This window comes from Labrus bergylta, chromosome 7, assembly GCF_963930695.1.
Source record: "Labrus bergylta chromosome 7, fLabBer1.1, whole genome shotgun sequence".
In the NCBI taxonomy this organism is placed as follows: domain Eukaryota; kingdom Metazoa; phylum Chordata; class Actinopteri; order Labriformes; family Labridae; genus Labrus; species Labrus bergylta.
The window spans coordinates 3603654-3618409 of NC_089201.1; the positions used below are offsets into that span (position 1 = coordinate 3603654).

Genomic DNA, 14756 nt, shown 5'->3' on the forward strand with positions numbered 1-14756 from the left:
TAGAGAAGCTTCTTAGTAGAAAGTGCTTCCCAGAAAATATAAAGAGATGTATTGAAATCCTTTAATTGGAGATGTTTCTGCACAAATATGACCCTGAACCTACACAAGCATGCCGTGGGATTTACCAACACTGATTATATACTGATGTGCAATAGACTGGTGTGAGCCTGTTTCATTTTTTTTGTACTGCAAAGTAGGAATTGTTGGGAAATAAGGGAACTGATTCTTGGGAAATGTTGTCTAAACCAGAAATTTGTAACTTTAAAGTCAAACGTTTTCTTTTGCCTGAAGACAGTAACAACACTGGAGCACATGCTGAAATATAAATAGTTTATATGTGAGACAATAACATGATAAATATTTCACATACATACAGCTGTCATCAGATAGTAAAAACCACTTAAAGTGTAACATTTGGGAGTTTGTTTTTACATTTCAGTGGAATCACAGACTTGTACATAATACGGTAATAATCATGATGTCACATCTCATTTCAATGTGCATTTGTCTTTGTTCTGGTTAAATTTAAAGCTCCTGTGAGGAACTCTCAGATTGTATGGCTTTTGGCGCCCCATCTGGACAAAGTCATATGTCGTATGTCTTGTCCTGAACTTGAGTGAGTAGTGTTTTTTTAAAATGAGAAATCTCCACCTGTGCTTAATTCATAAAGGCAAATTTATCATCAATATTTTTTTCAGGGGAAGACGTACAAAAAGGATCACTTTGTCCGACACCTATCGCCTGGTAGAATCATCATCAAACATTTACAACAGCCAATAGAAATCATCAGTCTTTCTGCCAATTATTTTGTTTGTTTTTGTTGGTCATAAAAAGGTATCAGTATTCATTTCAGTCTGTTTGGTAGCCAGTTAAAAACTCCTCACAAGAGCTTTAAGATACTTTAAAGGCAGCATTTACGTTTGGTTTCACAGATCATTTACATACATCTCCTAAATCAACAGATGATAATTATAAAAACAAACTAATAATTATAAAATTTGGTAATCGATGAAATACAGATTCATCCTGTATGTGGTAGAAGTAACAATCAGAGCACTCCCTCTCTAGGACTACAAAGTCCCCTTTCCTTATATGAATGTGTTACGGGTTGGGCAAAAAGCAAAGTAACCAGAATGTGAACGAGGCTGAAGGATTATCACAACCACTCAGTGTGTGTGTGCTAATCTGTCCAAACGCCCTTGAATAAAAAAAGGCTATACAAAGCCCAAAATGTTAAGCTAAATCCAGCGAGGTTCCACCCTGAGCTTCTGCTGAGAGAGAAAAAATAAAGATACACATCTGGTGATAAGAGCATATAGAATACAGAAATAATGCAAACGCAACACAACGGTGGTATGCTGCAGGGAACAGGAGATAAGAGACATGCTGCTCACAATATTGCTTACAGATATAATGTTGGATAAGATGAACTGAAGAACCAATGCATACCCACACAGAGGGAAACACACAATGGAAGGTCACAGAAACCACAAAAGTGAATGTCACTAAAGTCTATCAGTAACCTGAGCCCCTTTATAAATGTCACTCCAACACTTATTACAGCAGCTCCTGCAGAACAGTCATTTTGGATACATAGACTGATATACTCATGGTTATTTGGCACAGTTCATTCATCAAACACATCCCATGTGTATACTCCAACACTTCCTTTGAGATACGTATTCATACATAAACATATAGATTATATATTTCATCTGTCCTGTATTCAAACTGATACACATAAAAAAATACAAATGAGTTCTTCTTCACAGAGATTAATGTGTTTTCTATTTGATCTCAGAAGTGGGAAATTCCAATGGGGGTTTGATACGTCATCAAGAACGCCCCCCAAAAGTATGAATTCCGACTTGGACACTCAGAGAACCTTCAGTAGCCCGAGTTAAAATCAAAAATGGCTGCTTCGTGCTTCAACAGAAACATTTAAGCTGTAACTATTGTTTTTATTGGCAGCTTAGTCCTCTTTTGGTGTAATTAAATCAATCAAACCCATAGTATCGTGCAAGTTCTCTTGCACGATGTGAGGATAGATCGATTGAAACTCAATCTTTTTATCTGTACGGCAAATATGAAGCTACAGCAAGCAGCCTTACGATTGAAAGCGCCTCTTACTAAGTTTAACATGTGAGGTCTGGATTGATAAGTCCAAATGAAGACAAGGTGAAGACTGAAAACTGAACAGGGATAATTTGTGAAGATATTTCAACACCTGAATCAGAAACCTCCAAGAGTTTTTAGGCCCTATGGTACACCAGGTGCAAAGAGTTTTGGTGCGCGACGACGTGTCCAAGTAGCCTGGACACGTCCTTATTTACTTTGTGTGTTTAAACAATCTAAAGCTCATGGTTTGAAGTGCACGGCCAAGTGTGTAGGGGGCGTGTCTAACTACATTTAGCGAGTTAGACAGTGCACAATCCGGGCGCTTGGTGAGGTGCAGGGCACAAACAGGATGGATACAGTCGCTTGATTAGGTGTATTGGGTGCCACATTATTTAAATCAATCAGTGTCTCAGTTCTCATTCACTTTAAAAGCTAGTTGCACCTACAGGCTTATGAGTTGCTTTTTACATTGCCAATTTCAGCCTTTATTCATCAAAAATAAAGTTGGCTTAAGCTGAATTTGTCATCTTTTGCAGCTCTATGTTAGGCTAAGCTAATCCACAGTTAGTTGTAGTTACATATTTACTGTACAGACATGAGAGTAGTATCAGATTGTATGTCAAACTTATGCTTCAGAACAAAGATCAATAATCAAACGTTAAAACCTGACGTTAATATGAGGAAACTCTGGCCATGTTTAAGTCTAAGGGATCTCGTAAGTTGTCGGATCACAGCATGCTGTTCCTGAGAATTACACCACTTATACAACTGAAAGCATGTTATATAGATGAGGTATACTGAGGCATACTGGCAGCTTCAACAAGAGGTAGTCTGACTGATGCAAACCAAAAACCCCCGCAGTGTGCAATTCTCCAAAGTTGTTCAGTGAAGGAGAATCTGCAAACACAAGGCTTTAGAGGAACAGACGGACACTAACTGGCTGCTAAGTTAAAACGCTGGCTGGTGGACTTTATAAGCAGGTGCAATAGATTTATTTCTTAATTAACACAAGCCTGGGGGGGAGTTATAGGAACCTGCTCTGACTACTAATCAGCTGCTGGCACTGATTTGTTTCATGCAGTGCTTTAAGAGGAAACCATCAAGAAAGCGCTTAAAAAACACTTCCCCTAAGAATATGTCGTTGAATTAGTGATTCATTATAAATAACTTATTTAACTTTTGATTAAAATATTTGGTAAAAAAAAGTTAGCATTTTGGATGGCTGAAATGATGTAATGATGTTTTATTACAAGGATATTTCTGGTGAGGCTTTAAAGTCTGTTTACTTCTTCAGATCGCCTCATGCACATCACAAGAAAAGGAATTTCAATGTAAGGGACTGAAGACAAATTATTTGGAGCTAAGAGATGGACTCAAAGTTGCTGTATAGCTTTTGTTGTTGACAAAAAGAGGGGTTATAAAACGTCCTATTTAAGCCTTCCCTTGATTGACTTTAAAGTAACATAAAATGCATCGTTAGTTCCCCGTGTCTACCTGCCGTTTTTTTTTCTGAATGAGGAGACAGCGTTTGCAGCAGCAGGCTGTGACTGGAGAAATACAGAAAATCTTTCAACCTGCACTCTTTTCCAAATATAAGATATTGCCCGTATTTTTGTCGCCAACAGATCTTGTCTTATACCCACATCCTGTTTGCTCCGTGTCTGATCAGGATAAAAACGATCTTAACTATAAAACATGCAGTAAAGAGCAACAGAGCTGCGTCGGTCATACAGCGGTCGTTGTCAACAGATTGTTGTCATAGAAACAGGACGAGCGTGCAGCGTGTTTCTTCTCAGCGCACCAACGCTCCATGCAAGCTCTCCTGAGCGCACAGCCAGCGCTTTTCTACCAGGAAAAACGCTGGGTGGACACGGGGCCTTAGGGTAATAATTTATCCAAAAGTTAAAACAGCTTTGTCTGTAATTATTATTCTTATTTAAAATGTATAATCTTTGGTCATCCTGGGTACATGACGCTCTGCATGTGGAACGAGTTAGGTAAAAAGTTTTGATTTGAGTTTCACAAAACAAGCTCAATATTTTGTATCATTACTTTTAAGGGGTGAGAAAATAACACTGGGAAATGTCTTACTCCTGGAACATAAGCTGAAGCCCCCCTCAGCATGTGAATAATCATCATCCAGTCGCTGAAAGTTTCTTTCTGAACTCTCCACACTGAGTGTGAAATATTGGAAAAAGGGTCATTTAATTCATACATTATTAAACATAGCTATAAAATATTGTCAAAGTATTTCTTCCTATGTTGAATAAAAGATCAAGGTTGATTATTTGCAATGTTTCTGCAGGACACGTGGATTTCAAGGTTACTGATTGATGATTATTTTTCTGTGTTACTTTCTTTTCATATTAAAAACATGATGAGGCGATAACTCACGTGATGGATATGATAATAGCACAAATATCAAATAGTAACTAATTCTTTAGTATTTGACCTGCAATCAGACGTATTTCTTAGTGTCGACTAAAGAGTCTGTGACATAGGCAGGCGCAGAGCATTGCAGCATTGTTTACTGTTTCATTAATGTATGGACCTGCACTTCAATCACACCCTGAAGCACAAATACAACAGACTGATGTCCTATATAGTTCCTCTTACTTTGCATACCTTCTGTAGCCTCGGCTTGCACTGGATGCCAATGGCAAAAATCAATATATGCTGTGGAGAAACACCAGCATGCATGACACACACACACACACACACACACACACACACACACACACACACACACACACACACACACACACACACACACACACACACACACACACACACACACACACACACACACACACACACACACACACACACACACACACACACTCTTTCTCTCTGCATCATGAGGCCGGTCTTATGTTAGGTGTGGAGTGTGAAGTGGGAGGCTCATAAGTCAGGCAGGAGATTCCAGTGCAGGGCTACCAGTGCAGGACTGGTTGTAACAGCTGCCATGACAGATCTGCTGCTAGTGAGCTGCAGGAGTGAGTCATGTTTCCACATGTCCTCTTGGAGTCCAGCATACAAGTTGTGTTCAACAGGAAACAAATAAATAGTATCAAATATAAAAAAAAACACATCCTTATCTCGCTTAAAAAATCTTAATCTTTTGTTTTTAAGTGCTCTTATTGTTAATGCTGCTGTGGATAATTTGTTCAAAGCTCAGGCGGTTTGCCTCATTGGACTTGAAGGTAGATTTTTAAACTGAATGAACCTTTAAGACCGAATATTTTAAATCAAGGCGGAACACCTAACAAATCTACACTGCTTTTGGCTTTCTCCATAATTTGGTAGCTTAACGTGTCCTAGGATAATTCTATCATCTTTGCAGCTCTTTTTTTTAAGCCTTGATACTACACCAAATGAAATGAACCTAGGAGCCTTGTGTTGTTTTTTTTCTTTTGCAGATAGCAACATCCTTGTTCATCCCAGCTTGGTCCGTGTGTCTTGGCTGTAGAAGAGGACCTGCAGCAGGATGGCCACGTCGATAAGGATCTGAACTGAGCCACAAACAGCGAACTGAGCCGGGCTCTCATTCATCACAAAGTAGGTGGTCTTGAAGACGTCGCCGGCTGTCCACAGCAGCACCATCTTTACACTGCGGAGCAAAGAGACAAAGAAGGAGACACAGGGGATAGGGGAGGGATTAAGGAGATGTCCAGTAAAGGAAAAGTTTAAAAAACAGCAGCAGGTCATGGCTCTATCCAATGACAGTAACAGCACCTCCAATAAAAAAACAATTTATGTAAAAATCACGATTCTTATCTTCTGAGATTTTAAATAAATTCATAACTTCCAAAACATGATTTTTTTCAAAGCTCTAACTCAGCAGAAAGCCAAATGTAGCATCAAGAAATTCAGTCAATCTCACTGACGACTGGAGCAGATCCTGAAGTATGGACTAATTCAAAAATAGATTTTGAATCATGAATCCAGAATAATTTTGAATCGAAAATGGATTTTGAATTGAATCGTGACCCAAAGTATCAAAATCAAATTGTGAGTCACCTGAAGATTCCCAGGCCTAACCTCCAATGTTCAATTTAACATTTGATATCTTGTCTTTTTCAAAGAAATTCAAAATAGCAAAAATAACACCTACGTTTGAATTCCACAGGTTTGTAATTAAAGGCCAATGCTGTTTACTTGCAGGTAGAAGCTGCAAGTCACCCAATAAAGATCATGAAGTAACAGAGTAACCTGATTTAAATGATTGAAAGGTGCAAACATGAACCAAAAGGTGTCCTACTCTGTGCAGTTTTTTCTTGTTATGGTCTTTATGTGGGAAAAGCAGTCTGCAACTTGATTTTGCATGGAGCTGCGCTCTCATGCTGACCGAGCTGTTTATTCCACATAAAGATGAGGAGCTCAGAGAGGAAGGTAAAACCTTTTTAGGGTCAATTTTGTTGCCATATTAGAAAAGTACAACATGAGTTATAACATTTAAAACAAAGCTTCCTCTCTGATCGAGTAAGCAAGGACAACTTGAAGAAGAGAAATAAACGTGCATCCTGCTGCGCTGCACTCCGTCGCCACACTTGTGGATGAAGTGTTGAGCTGCTAACAGCTGGACAGATTGAACCCCTAATAGTGATGATAAAGTAATATTTACAGTCTTCACATACAGAACATTTCATTTTAAGTCATACAGAGGTTGAACTGTTGACTTCTCTTAAAATACTGCGGCACAGTCACCACCTGCTCTCAACAGACTGTTTCTGCTTCACTCTCATCGGGGTGGCTGTTACCGCCGGTGTTTGTGAATTAAATACTTTTTTTACATAGAAAGGGGACAATTTAACTCAAATGACTGTAAAATGGATCATTTAAATTCCTTTAACCACCACCGATGTTTAGAGATGCTGTTTGCTCTTCAGTGCAGTCATGGGTGAATTTAACCCCTGCATGTGTGAAATAGACGTAGTGTTGTAGTTGAGACCACACTAACTGAGACCAAGACATACCTGAGACCAGAGTGCTCTGAGACTGAGACAAGACCAAGACCAAAAATATCACTGAAAAATCATCATCCGTCACTCACTTAGACCGTGGAAGGTTGTGGCCGTATAAAAATCAAATTATGAATGAATTAAAGTTATTTGTTCTTTTAGTAATGGATGATTTCCTTCTGATCACAGTGATGACGTGGAAAAAAGCTTTTCAGTGGTGGTCTTGATTTTAAAGCCGGAGTCCGTCCAGTCTGAGAGACAAGACCGGGTAAAAATGCTTTCGATCCCGAGACGAGACCTTCAAAAAGTGATCTTGAGACCAGTCTCGAAGTCCAATTTCAAGTACTACAACACTAATTATATGGTTTCTTTTTGTTTCATTTGCACAGATTGACCGGGTAAAAAAGTTGCTAAATCTTTTGGCAGTCAGGCCCTGATTGTTCAGACATGAGAGTGGTGTATTAGTTATTTCATTTAACTCCTAGTAACATGCACAATAGCTTATTTCTTTATGTTAAAACATATGTCTTTATTTTGTCTCCCTTTTAAAACTCAGGGAAATTAACCTGTTTTCAAAATTCTCCAAAACATCCACAGAGAGAGAGAGTAAGAGTAAAACAACAGCTGTCTGCTCCCCTCCAGATATCACCTGCCAACCCTTAACACATTTTTCAAAATGTTTTGTTCTTGATTTAGTTCCTGCTGTATGAGAAGCAGCGGGAAGGCAGTCAAAAGATCAATGAACAGGGTGAAGTAAACTACCCATTGATCACACCGTTAGAGGAGGTGAAGGGAAGAGGAAGACGCACAGAGATTGCCTGTCGAAGAGAAATAGAAAGACCTTGAAGGAGACACGAGTCAGCTGCCATGCCGGGGGCCCGACGCCAACACAAAAACCCTGGAGGAGCTCTCTGAAAGTTTACAAGAAGCAGGAGATGGAGCACCGTCACTCTTCATCATGAATCTCTGCTCACTCATCCTCATCATTCAGCAGGGTTTGGATTGTTTCTACACCTTTCTTGACACCTTCTTTAATTTTGTTGTGTTTCTTTTTAAACTCAATTACTGCTATGTTTTAAAATGTCGACTTTTCCCCTTCACAGTCTGTGCCCTCCACCCACTCTGCCCCCTCCTCTATTCTTGTTCTCTGGACAGTGAAGTCCCATAGGTATGTATGGAACATGAGTTTATGACTTTTATTAGGGCTGACTGAGGGAAGCAGCAAGGACCATCAGTCATCAATGAGACATGCTGTGGGGGTCAGAGGGGTGAGTAGGGAAGGACATGAGGGAGACTGCAGAGGACAGCATTTATTCTGAATGCAGTGAGGGAGAGGGAAAAGACAACGAACCCACCAGAGAGAAGGAGAGGACCTCTGTGAATGGGGAGGAGACCTCTGCGAGACAGAGAGAGGTGATGAGTGTGTTTGAGGTTCAGCAGTAATGACCATGGGGGACAGCTGTCCTACACCATCCTTGAGCTCTCCTTGCAGAGTCATGTCAAAATCACAACTCTCCTCTGGGCTCCCTGCAGGACCTGATGAGGAACCAAAACACTTTTGGCAAGCAACCCCATCCTGGTGGTGAAAAGAGGATGTTTTTATTAAATATAAGTGGGAATTCACTAAATGTACACACTGCAGGAGTGTATGCAAACGTGATAAATAACCCAGACTAACAGCAGACTGTGCAGGAGAGCTAAGAGATACTAATGATCAAAGTTGTTCTCACAGCTGTTTCAATGCATGGGACAGTGGAGCGGCACATCTGGACACTTTCACAAACAATCATATCGACACTGATGCGTCCATTACTCCAATGATGAACTGACCCAAAGTGGGATCATCATGACTGCTGAGGATACAATTTCTTCAAGACAAGTCTAAATTAAATCATAGATGATTTACTGTCAAAGAAACGTCCCCCCATGGATCCAACACTTTTCAGGGGAGATAAAAACAAAAACATATACATTGCCAGTTTAGGGTGGGATAATTAAATGGTAAATGGACTTGAGCTTGTAAAGCGCTTTTCTAGTCTTCTGATTACTCACAGCACTTTTACACAGCCACACATGTCACACATATACATTCACACCCTGATGGTAGAGGTTTCTATGTAGTGAGAGCATCAGAAGTAACGAAATCCCATTCATACGCCGCTGACGAAGCAGCGGGACCAAGGACACATCGGACATGTTGCTGCAGGAGCTGGGGATTGAACTCCTGACCTTTCGTTTGAGAAACGACCGACTCTACCAGTTGATATATATATTCTTTTTTGTGCCGTTGTTATAGCTGATCTGCAATGTGTACCACAGGTGTAATGAAGGTTTGTATGTTTGGTGTTTGTAATCCTCACTGATATGAAGGCATCCGACCAAACAAAGTTTTCTTGTTTGCATTGTTAATGAGATTGACAGAGATTGACAATGAAAACAAATACATCAATGACTCATCCAGCACTTTGTACCATTAACTCCTTCTCAGAACTTTATGTGCATGCACCACACTCATGAACTCTGTGAGTTGCTGATTAGCGAATAAGACCTTTGATTATCCCCTTTTATGATGAACTCCTCATCAACTACATGCATTAGAAGTCCAATTGAAGTTATGACATAACGTAAATATTATTAACTGAACAAGCTCATTTTTGGCACTATTGGCAGTAAACACTGATCCATAGACTGCTAAAAGTCTCATCCATCAATCAGATTTGTATGAAGACACAGAAATGCAGAATTAGCCTTCTGACAGACCTTTCATGGGAAGCTTAAAGCAATTTTTTAACTTTGGAAGAAGTAATATTCTGAATCATATAGATGATCAGTATTTTCTGATTTGTCTGACTTGAATTTAAATTACCTGAAGCTAGACTTGCAACAGAGAAAAAAACGTTAGGTGGACACGGGGCCTTACATAACAGCCTCTACCATCAGTGTGTGAATGTGTAGGTGTGACCTGCGGTGTGAAAGCGCTTTGAGTAGTCAGAAGAATAGAAAAGAAATATACAAGCTCATGTCTATTTACCAAGTCCATGATGACATCACAAAATAAATTTCACTGTTTTGTGTTTCTTCTCTTTGTGTTCTGATGTTTCACTTGGTTTTTTTTAACCGATACTGAAATGTTCCCTTGTGCCTTCAGTGGCCTTTGTTCAGTAAAAATAGATTAAGATTAAGATTAAGATTAAGATTTACTTTTATTGATCCCCGCAAGGGGAAATTTCAGTTTTTACACTCTGTTAGTCATGAACACACACATAGGCTGAAATATACACACACATGCAGAAACAGGATCCTATGGACGTGCACTAATGGAGAGAAGCCAGAGTGACGGAGTGGCCCACAGCGAAGTTAGATTTTAGTAAGTAGATTTTTTAGATTTTTTAGTTTTTTCGATCCCATTGTTGTAAAAAATCCTTTTTCTCCGTCTTTGGTCAAAGCAATCTTCCCAGCTGACATGTAAGCCCCTCAGGCTGTTTCAGGGATCTATTCCCCCTCTCCCATAAAGGCTGACCGCTTGTTACAAACACATCCGAGTCTCACTGATGTGTTCTTCTCTTGAATCATTTCATCTTTGAGGGTAAACACTCCAGGGTTTGATTGAACTGCTCCTAAAACAATAGCACTCAGGAATTTAAAATTGTCATGGTTTTTTCTCCTCTCTCTAAGTTTCCAATATTCCTCAGAGGAAATGTTCACTTTTTGTTTCACTGGAGTTTTTTCTCCTCAGAGAAATCCCTTTGTTGAACTTCACAGTTCTTCTTTCATCTCTCTCCTCATCTTTTCCACTTTCTTCTTGTCTCCACTGTCCCACACAACTGTCGGCTTCACTTTTATTGTCTCTGTCGCTGCCTTTGCTCTGCACCTCTCTTCTCTGTAAAGAGAATAAACTTAGAGACATTTATCAGCTCGTATTCTGAACCTGAAGTATGCTAATAAAGTTATATTGTACAGAACAGTAAGTTAGCTGCTTAAAAACAAAACAACTCACAGGTTTTCAAAATCCTCAATACTGTTTGATAGCACATGTTTGAAACAACAGTTTCAAACTCCGTTTTTTTTTTAAAGATTCATAGTATCGATAAGTATTGGACCTTTAAAAAACTTCAGTCTTTAGTCTTATCTTAACACAAAAAGCTGCAGCGAGCAAAAGCAAGAGCAGCAGTGGTCCATTCAAATTCATAGGTCGGCTAACTCAAGTCCATATGGCGTCTCATGATGATAAAAGGCAAATGGAGCGGGAGAAGTTTGGGTTTAAGTGCCTTGCCCAAGGACACAGCGGACATGTTGCTGCAGGAGCTGGGAATCGGACCCCCAACCTTCTGATTGAGAGACGACCGACTCTACCAACTGAGCCACTCAAGATGCAAAAGTTACTTTTATGTCTCTTACAAACAGACAGCAAGCAGAGGAGGTGAAGCGGTCTAAAGTGCACGCATACATTGGCAACATTTTGGAACCAAAAGGTTGGCAGTGTATTTCTACGTTTAGAAAAGTGTTCAGGAGTTTGCTGCAGTTTTTTGAAAACTAAAAACAAGAAATTTCCCAATACTGGGTGGATCTGACTTGTGTTTTTGTTGCTGTGGTACATAAAAATGTTGCGCCTTTAAAGGAGTAGATAGAGTCAGAAATCAGGGAGAAAGAGAGAGAGCGGGGGAAGAAGCCACATGGTTTTCATAGGGCGCACAAACTAACTACTCGGCCAGCGGCGCCCCACCACTGTTATTATTAATGAGCGTCAAGCTGCTAGAAGCATTTTAATTTCCTCATTATTAATAAACATGAGGCTACATGACAGAGAAATGGAATAAAGTCATTTCCACAACGTAAGCCTGGGTAACTTTTTGATCAAAATAACAAAATAAATCCAGAAATAAATGTAAAATGTTTCATGTAGAAGTCAAAGTGAGTCAAATATTTTAATGACACTGAAACCCAATTTGTAAGAATGCAAAATGTAAGAGCTTTGTTCAGATCCAATCTCAGTCGTGTTCATTCATTGAAATAAAAGATCTATTGTTTGTCTGTGAATAAGGATGAAACAAGAAAGGAAAAACTAGAATAAAAGAAAGTTGTTCAATGCGGATGCAGCCATTGGATGATTCAGTTTAGAGGGTAATTTTTTTTTTTCTACATGAAGTATAACTTTAAATCACGCTTTACTTATTATTAATTAACCTTGTCTCCTCTTTCAACCTTCATTTATTCTTCTCCTCTGAGCCTCCTTTTTTTTATCTCGTTCCCTCCCTTCCTCTGCCTGACCTTCTCTCCTCTCCTTCGCCCTTCCTCCCTCACCCTCCTAAATTCTCTGCTCTCCCCTTTGGCTGATTTCTTTGCTCTAGAGACAGCAAACATCATTAACGAGGATGAGTCATTAACAATGTAATTAAGGAGGGCGGGTCATCTGTAGAAAAGCGGCCTCTGTTCTGCAGCGCTGCAAAACGGAGACAAAAAAGCAGTTTGAGGTCATTCATCTCTGGCAGGAACACACACACACACACACACACACACACACACACACACACTGTGTCATGCTAGCTCCATCTGGATGAGATAACTCTGATTGTGTGACATGTGGCTCAGCTGACAGGTGATGAAAGACACGATGAACAAACAATTGAACTTGAGCCTGAGCGAGGCTCTGAGCGTCCAGAGGGAGAAGGAGTTATTACGATATCGATTGAGAATATTGACTGACTGACTACATCACTCACACACATGAACACAAAGACACACACACACACACACACACACACACACACACACACACACAAGCCAGCATGTGTGCCCATTTGTTTTAATTTGCATACCGGAAAAACAAATACAAATGCAAAAAAAAAAAAAAAAAAAAATGCCAACCATGAAAATGTTTGAATCTCGTTTTCTTCAAAACACACACGCACACACACACGCACGCACACAAACACACTGACGCACACACATGCACTCTGGTTGACGCAGTACACTCTCTTATTGATTACTACTAACCTGACACCCTCATCTGAGCTGAGTGGCAGAGGTGAGAGAGGAAAGGGTGAAATGGTGAACTGTGCACTTCAGGATGAAAAGGGAAAGACAGGCTCTGAAGATGGATGAGGGAGGATGGAGGTAAAAAGGAAAATTATGAGACATGGATGACAATGCAGTCGGGCAGTGGGGGCGATGAATCTAGAGCGGGGTGAGGATCGAGCCCCCCCCCCCCCCTTGATAGTTGTAGAGTGACAGGCCAGGGGAGAGGGATGGAGAGAGTGAGAGGGGCCTGATTGCACATTGTGACAGCAGTGCTGCATGTGGGCCAGGCAGTAATTGTCCTGTGTATTGAACGAGTGCTGTCAGGCCAGCTATTAGCTCGTCTAAGCAGCTGGAGTGGACGAATGCAACACTAACAAAAGAAACAGGTCTGAGTGACATTTACAGAGAGAGAGAGAGAGAGAGAGAGAGAGAGAGAGAGAGAGAGAGAGAGAGAGAGAGTGTGTGGTGAGTGCAAGTGAAGTGATTTCACGTCCCAAATATTTGCAAGTTACCTAATGCATCTTTAAATGTCACTTTGCAAAACTGCCTCTTCTTCCAGGTCTTACATCACACTGCTGATGCACATTCTTTCAGACGATCGCTGAAGGCCTCATTCATTGTAGAAATAATTAACATTTAAGCCATTACATAAGAATAATACGATTGTTTTCCAGACGGATGATTAAGAATCCTGATAAAACTCCAGAATATATTGCGTTACAGTCGTTGTATATTTCGTTTTTAAATAATGTCAAAGATTTGCATATACAATCCAGTATCAGTTAATCACCAAATTGAAAATGTTCTTCCTGTAAATGTTCTGAAAACTAGAAACACAAGGAGCTGCTCTTGGCCCATGACATGAAAACACAGAACAAACATTTGCAGTGGAATTCACATTAACATGACCAGTTGTTGTTACACTATAGGGTTGTCAGTATTATCTCAAGAAAAGTGGAAATGTTCAAAAACGTGAGACACAGAATGTCTGATGGTTCGTAAACATGGCAGTAAAGAGGTGCAGTGTTCTCAGAATGAGTCTGTTCACTGACACATCACTGGCTCAGGTGTGGTCATTTCCCACCTCGTCCCTCAGTGATAGTGAATTTGCTCAAAGCTTGTGGTGAATGAAGGCAGCGCAGAAGTGTAAACAACTGCAATACTTTGAGTGTCCACTTGAGGCCTGAAAGTCCCTTTGACGTCCAAGTTAAAAAGCCTGTTTTAAAGCAGAAGTAAACATGTTTACAGCCTGGTTCAAAATACAGGTTTGGTCTGAATTGCTCTTCTCTTCATAGGTACACACTGCAGGGGGATGCATATTTCACAACTCATCTGTTTTCTTTTATCAAGCCGAAGAGTTATGCATTATTTTACATAATGATGGGCACAGCTGTTCTGACTAAAAGGCAGGCGTGTTGGAGCTATATGTCACGAGGTTAAAGGCCCACCTCTTTTGACTTAAGTGACTTAAAGTCAGAGCATTTCCAATATGGCTTTCACCATCGTTGGGTTTCAAATGGGTCCAATGGGTGACATCACTTAGACGATATCCATGTTTTATTTAGTCTATGGTTTAGTCAGCAGTGAGACACTGCTTTTCAGCACAGTGTTAAGTTACTCTTACTGCAATTCATGTGCATCTTTCAGTCTCCTCATTTT

The 14756-nt window shown here is 40.1% G+C and overlaps 1 protein-coding gene across 2 annotated transcripts in view; it reads right to left on the minus strand.

Annotated features, from left to right (window-relative positions):
• Positions 1-316: 316 nt before the first annotated feature.
• si:dkey-246g23.2 (solute carrier family 66 member 2) overlaps positions 317-14756 on the minus strand; it is a 61314-nt gene continuing 46874 nt past the window's right edge. For both annotated transcript variants that reach the window (XM_065956525.1, XM_020639149.3), the window contains exon 5: positions 317-5728. In XM_065956525.1, the coding sequence (XP_065812597.1) occupies positions 5554-5728 (175 nt within the window). In that variant the 3' untranslated portion in view covers positions 317-5553. The remainder of the gene's footprint in view (positions 5729-14756) is intronic.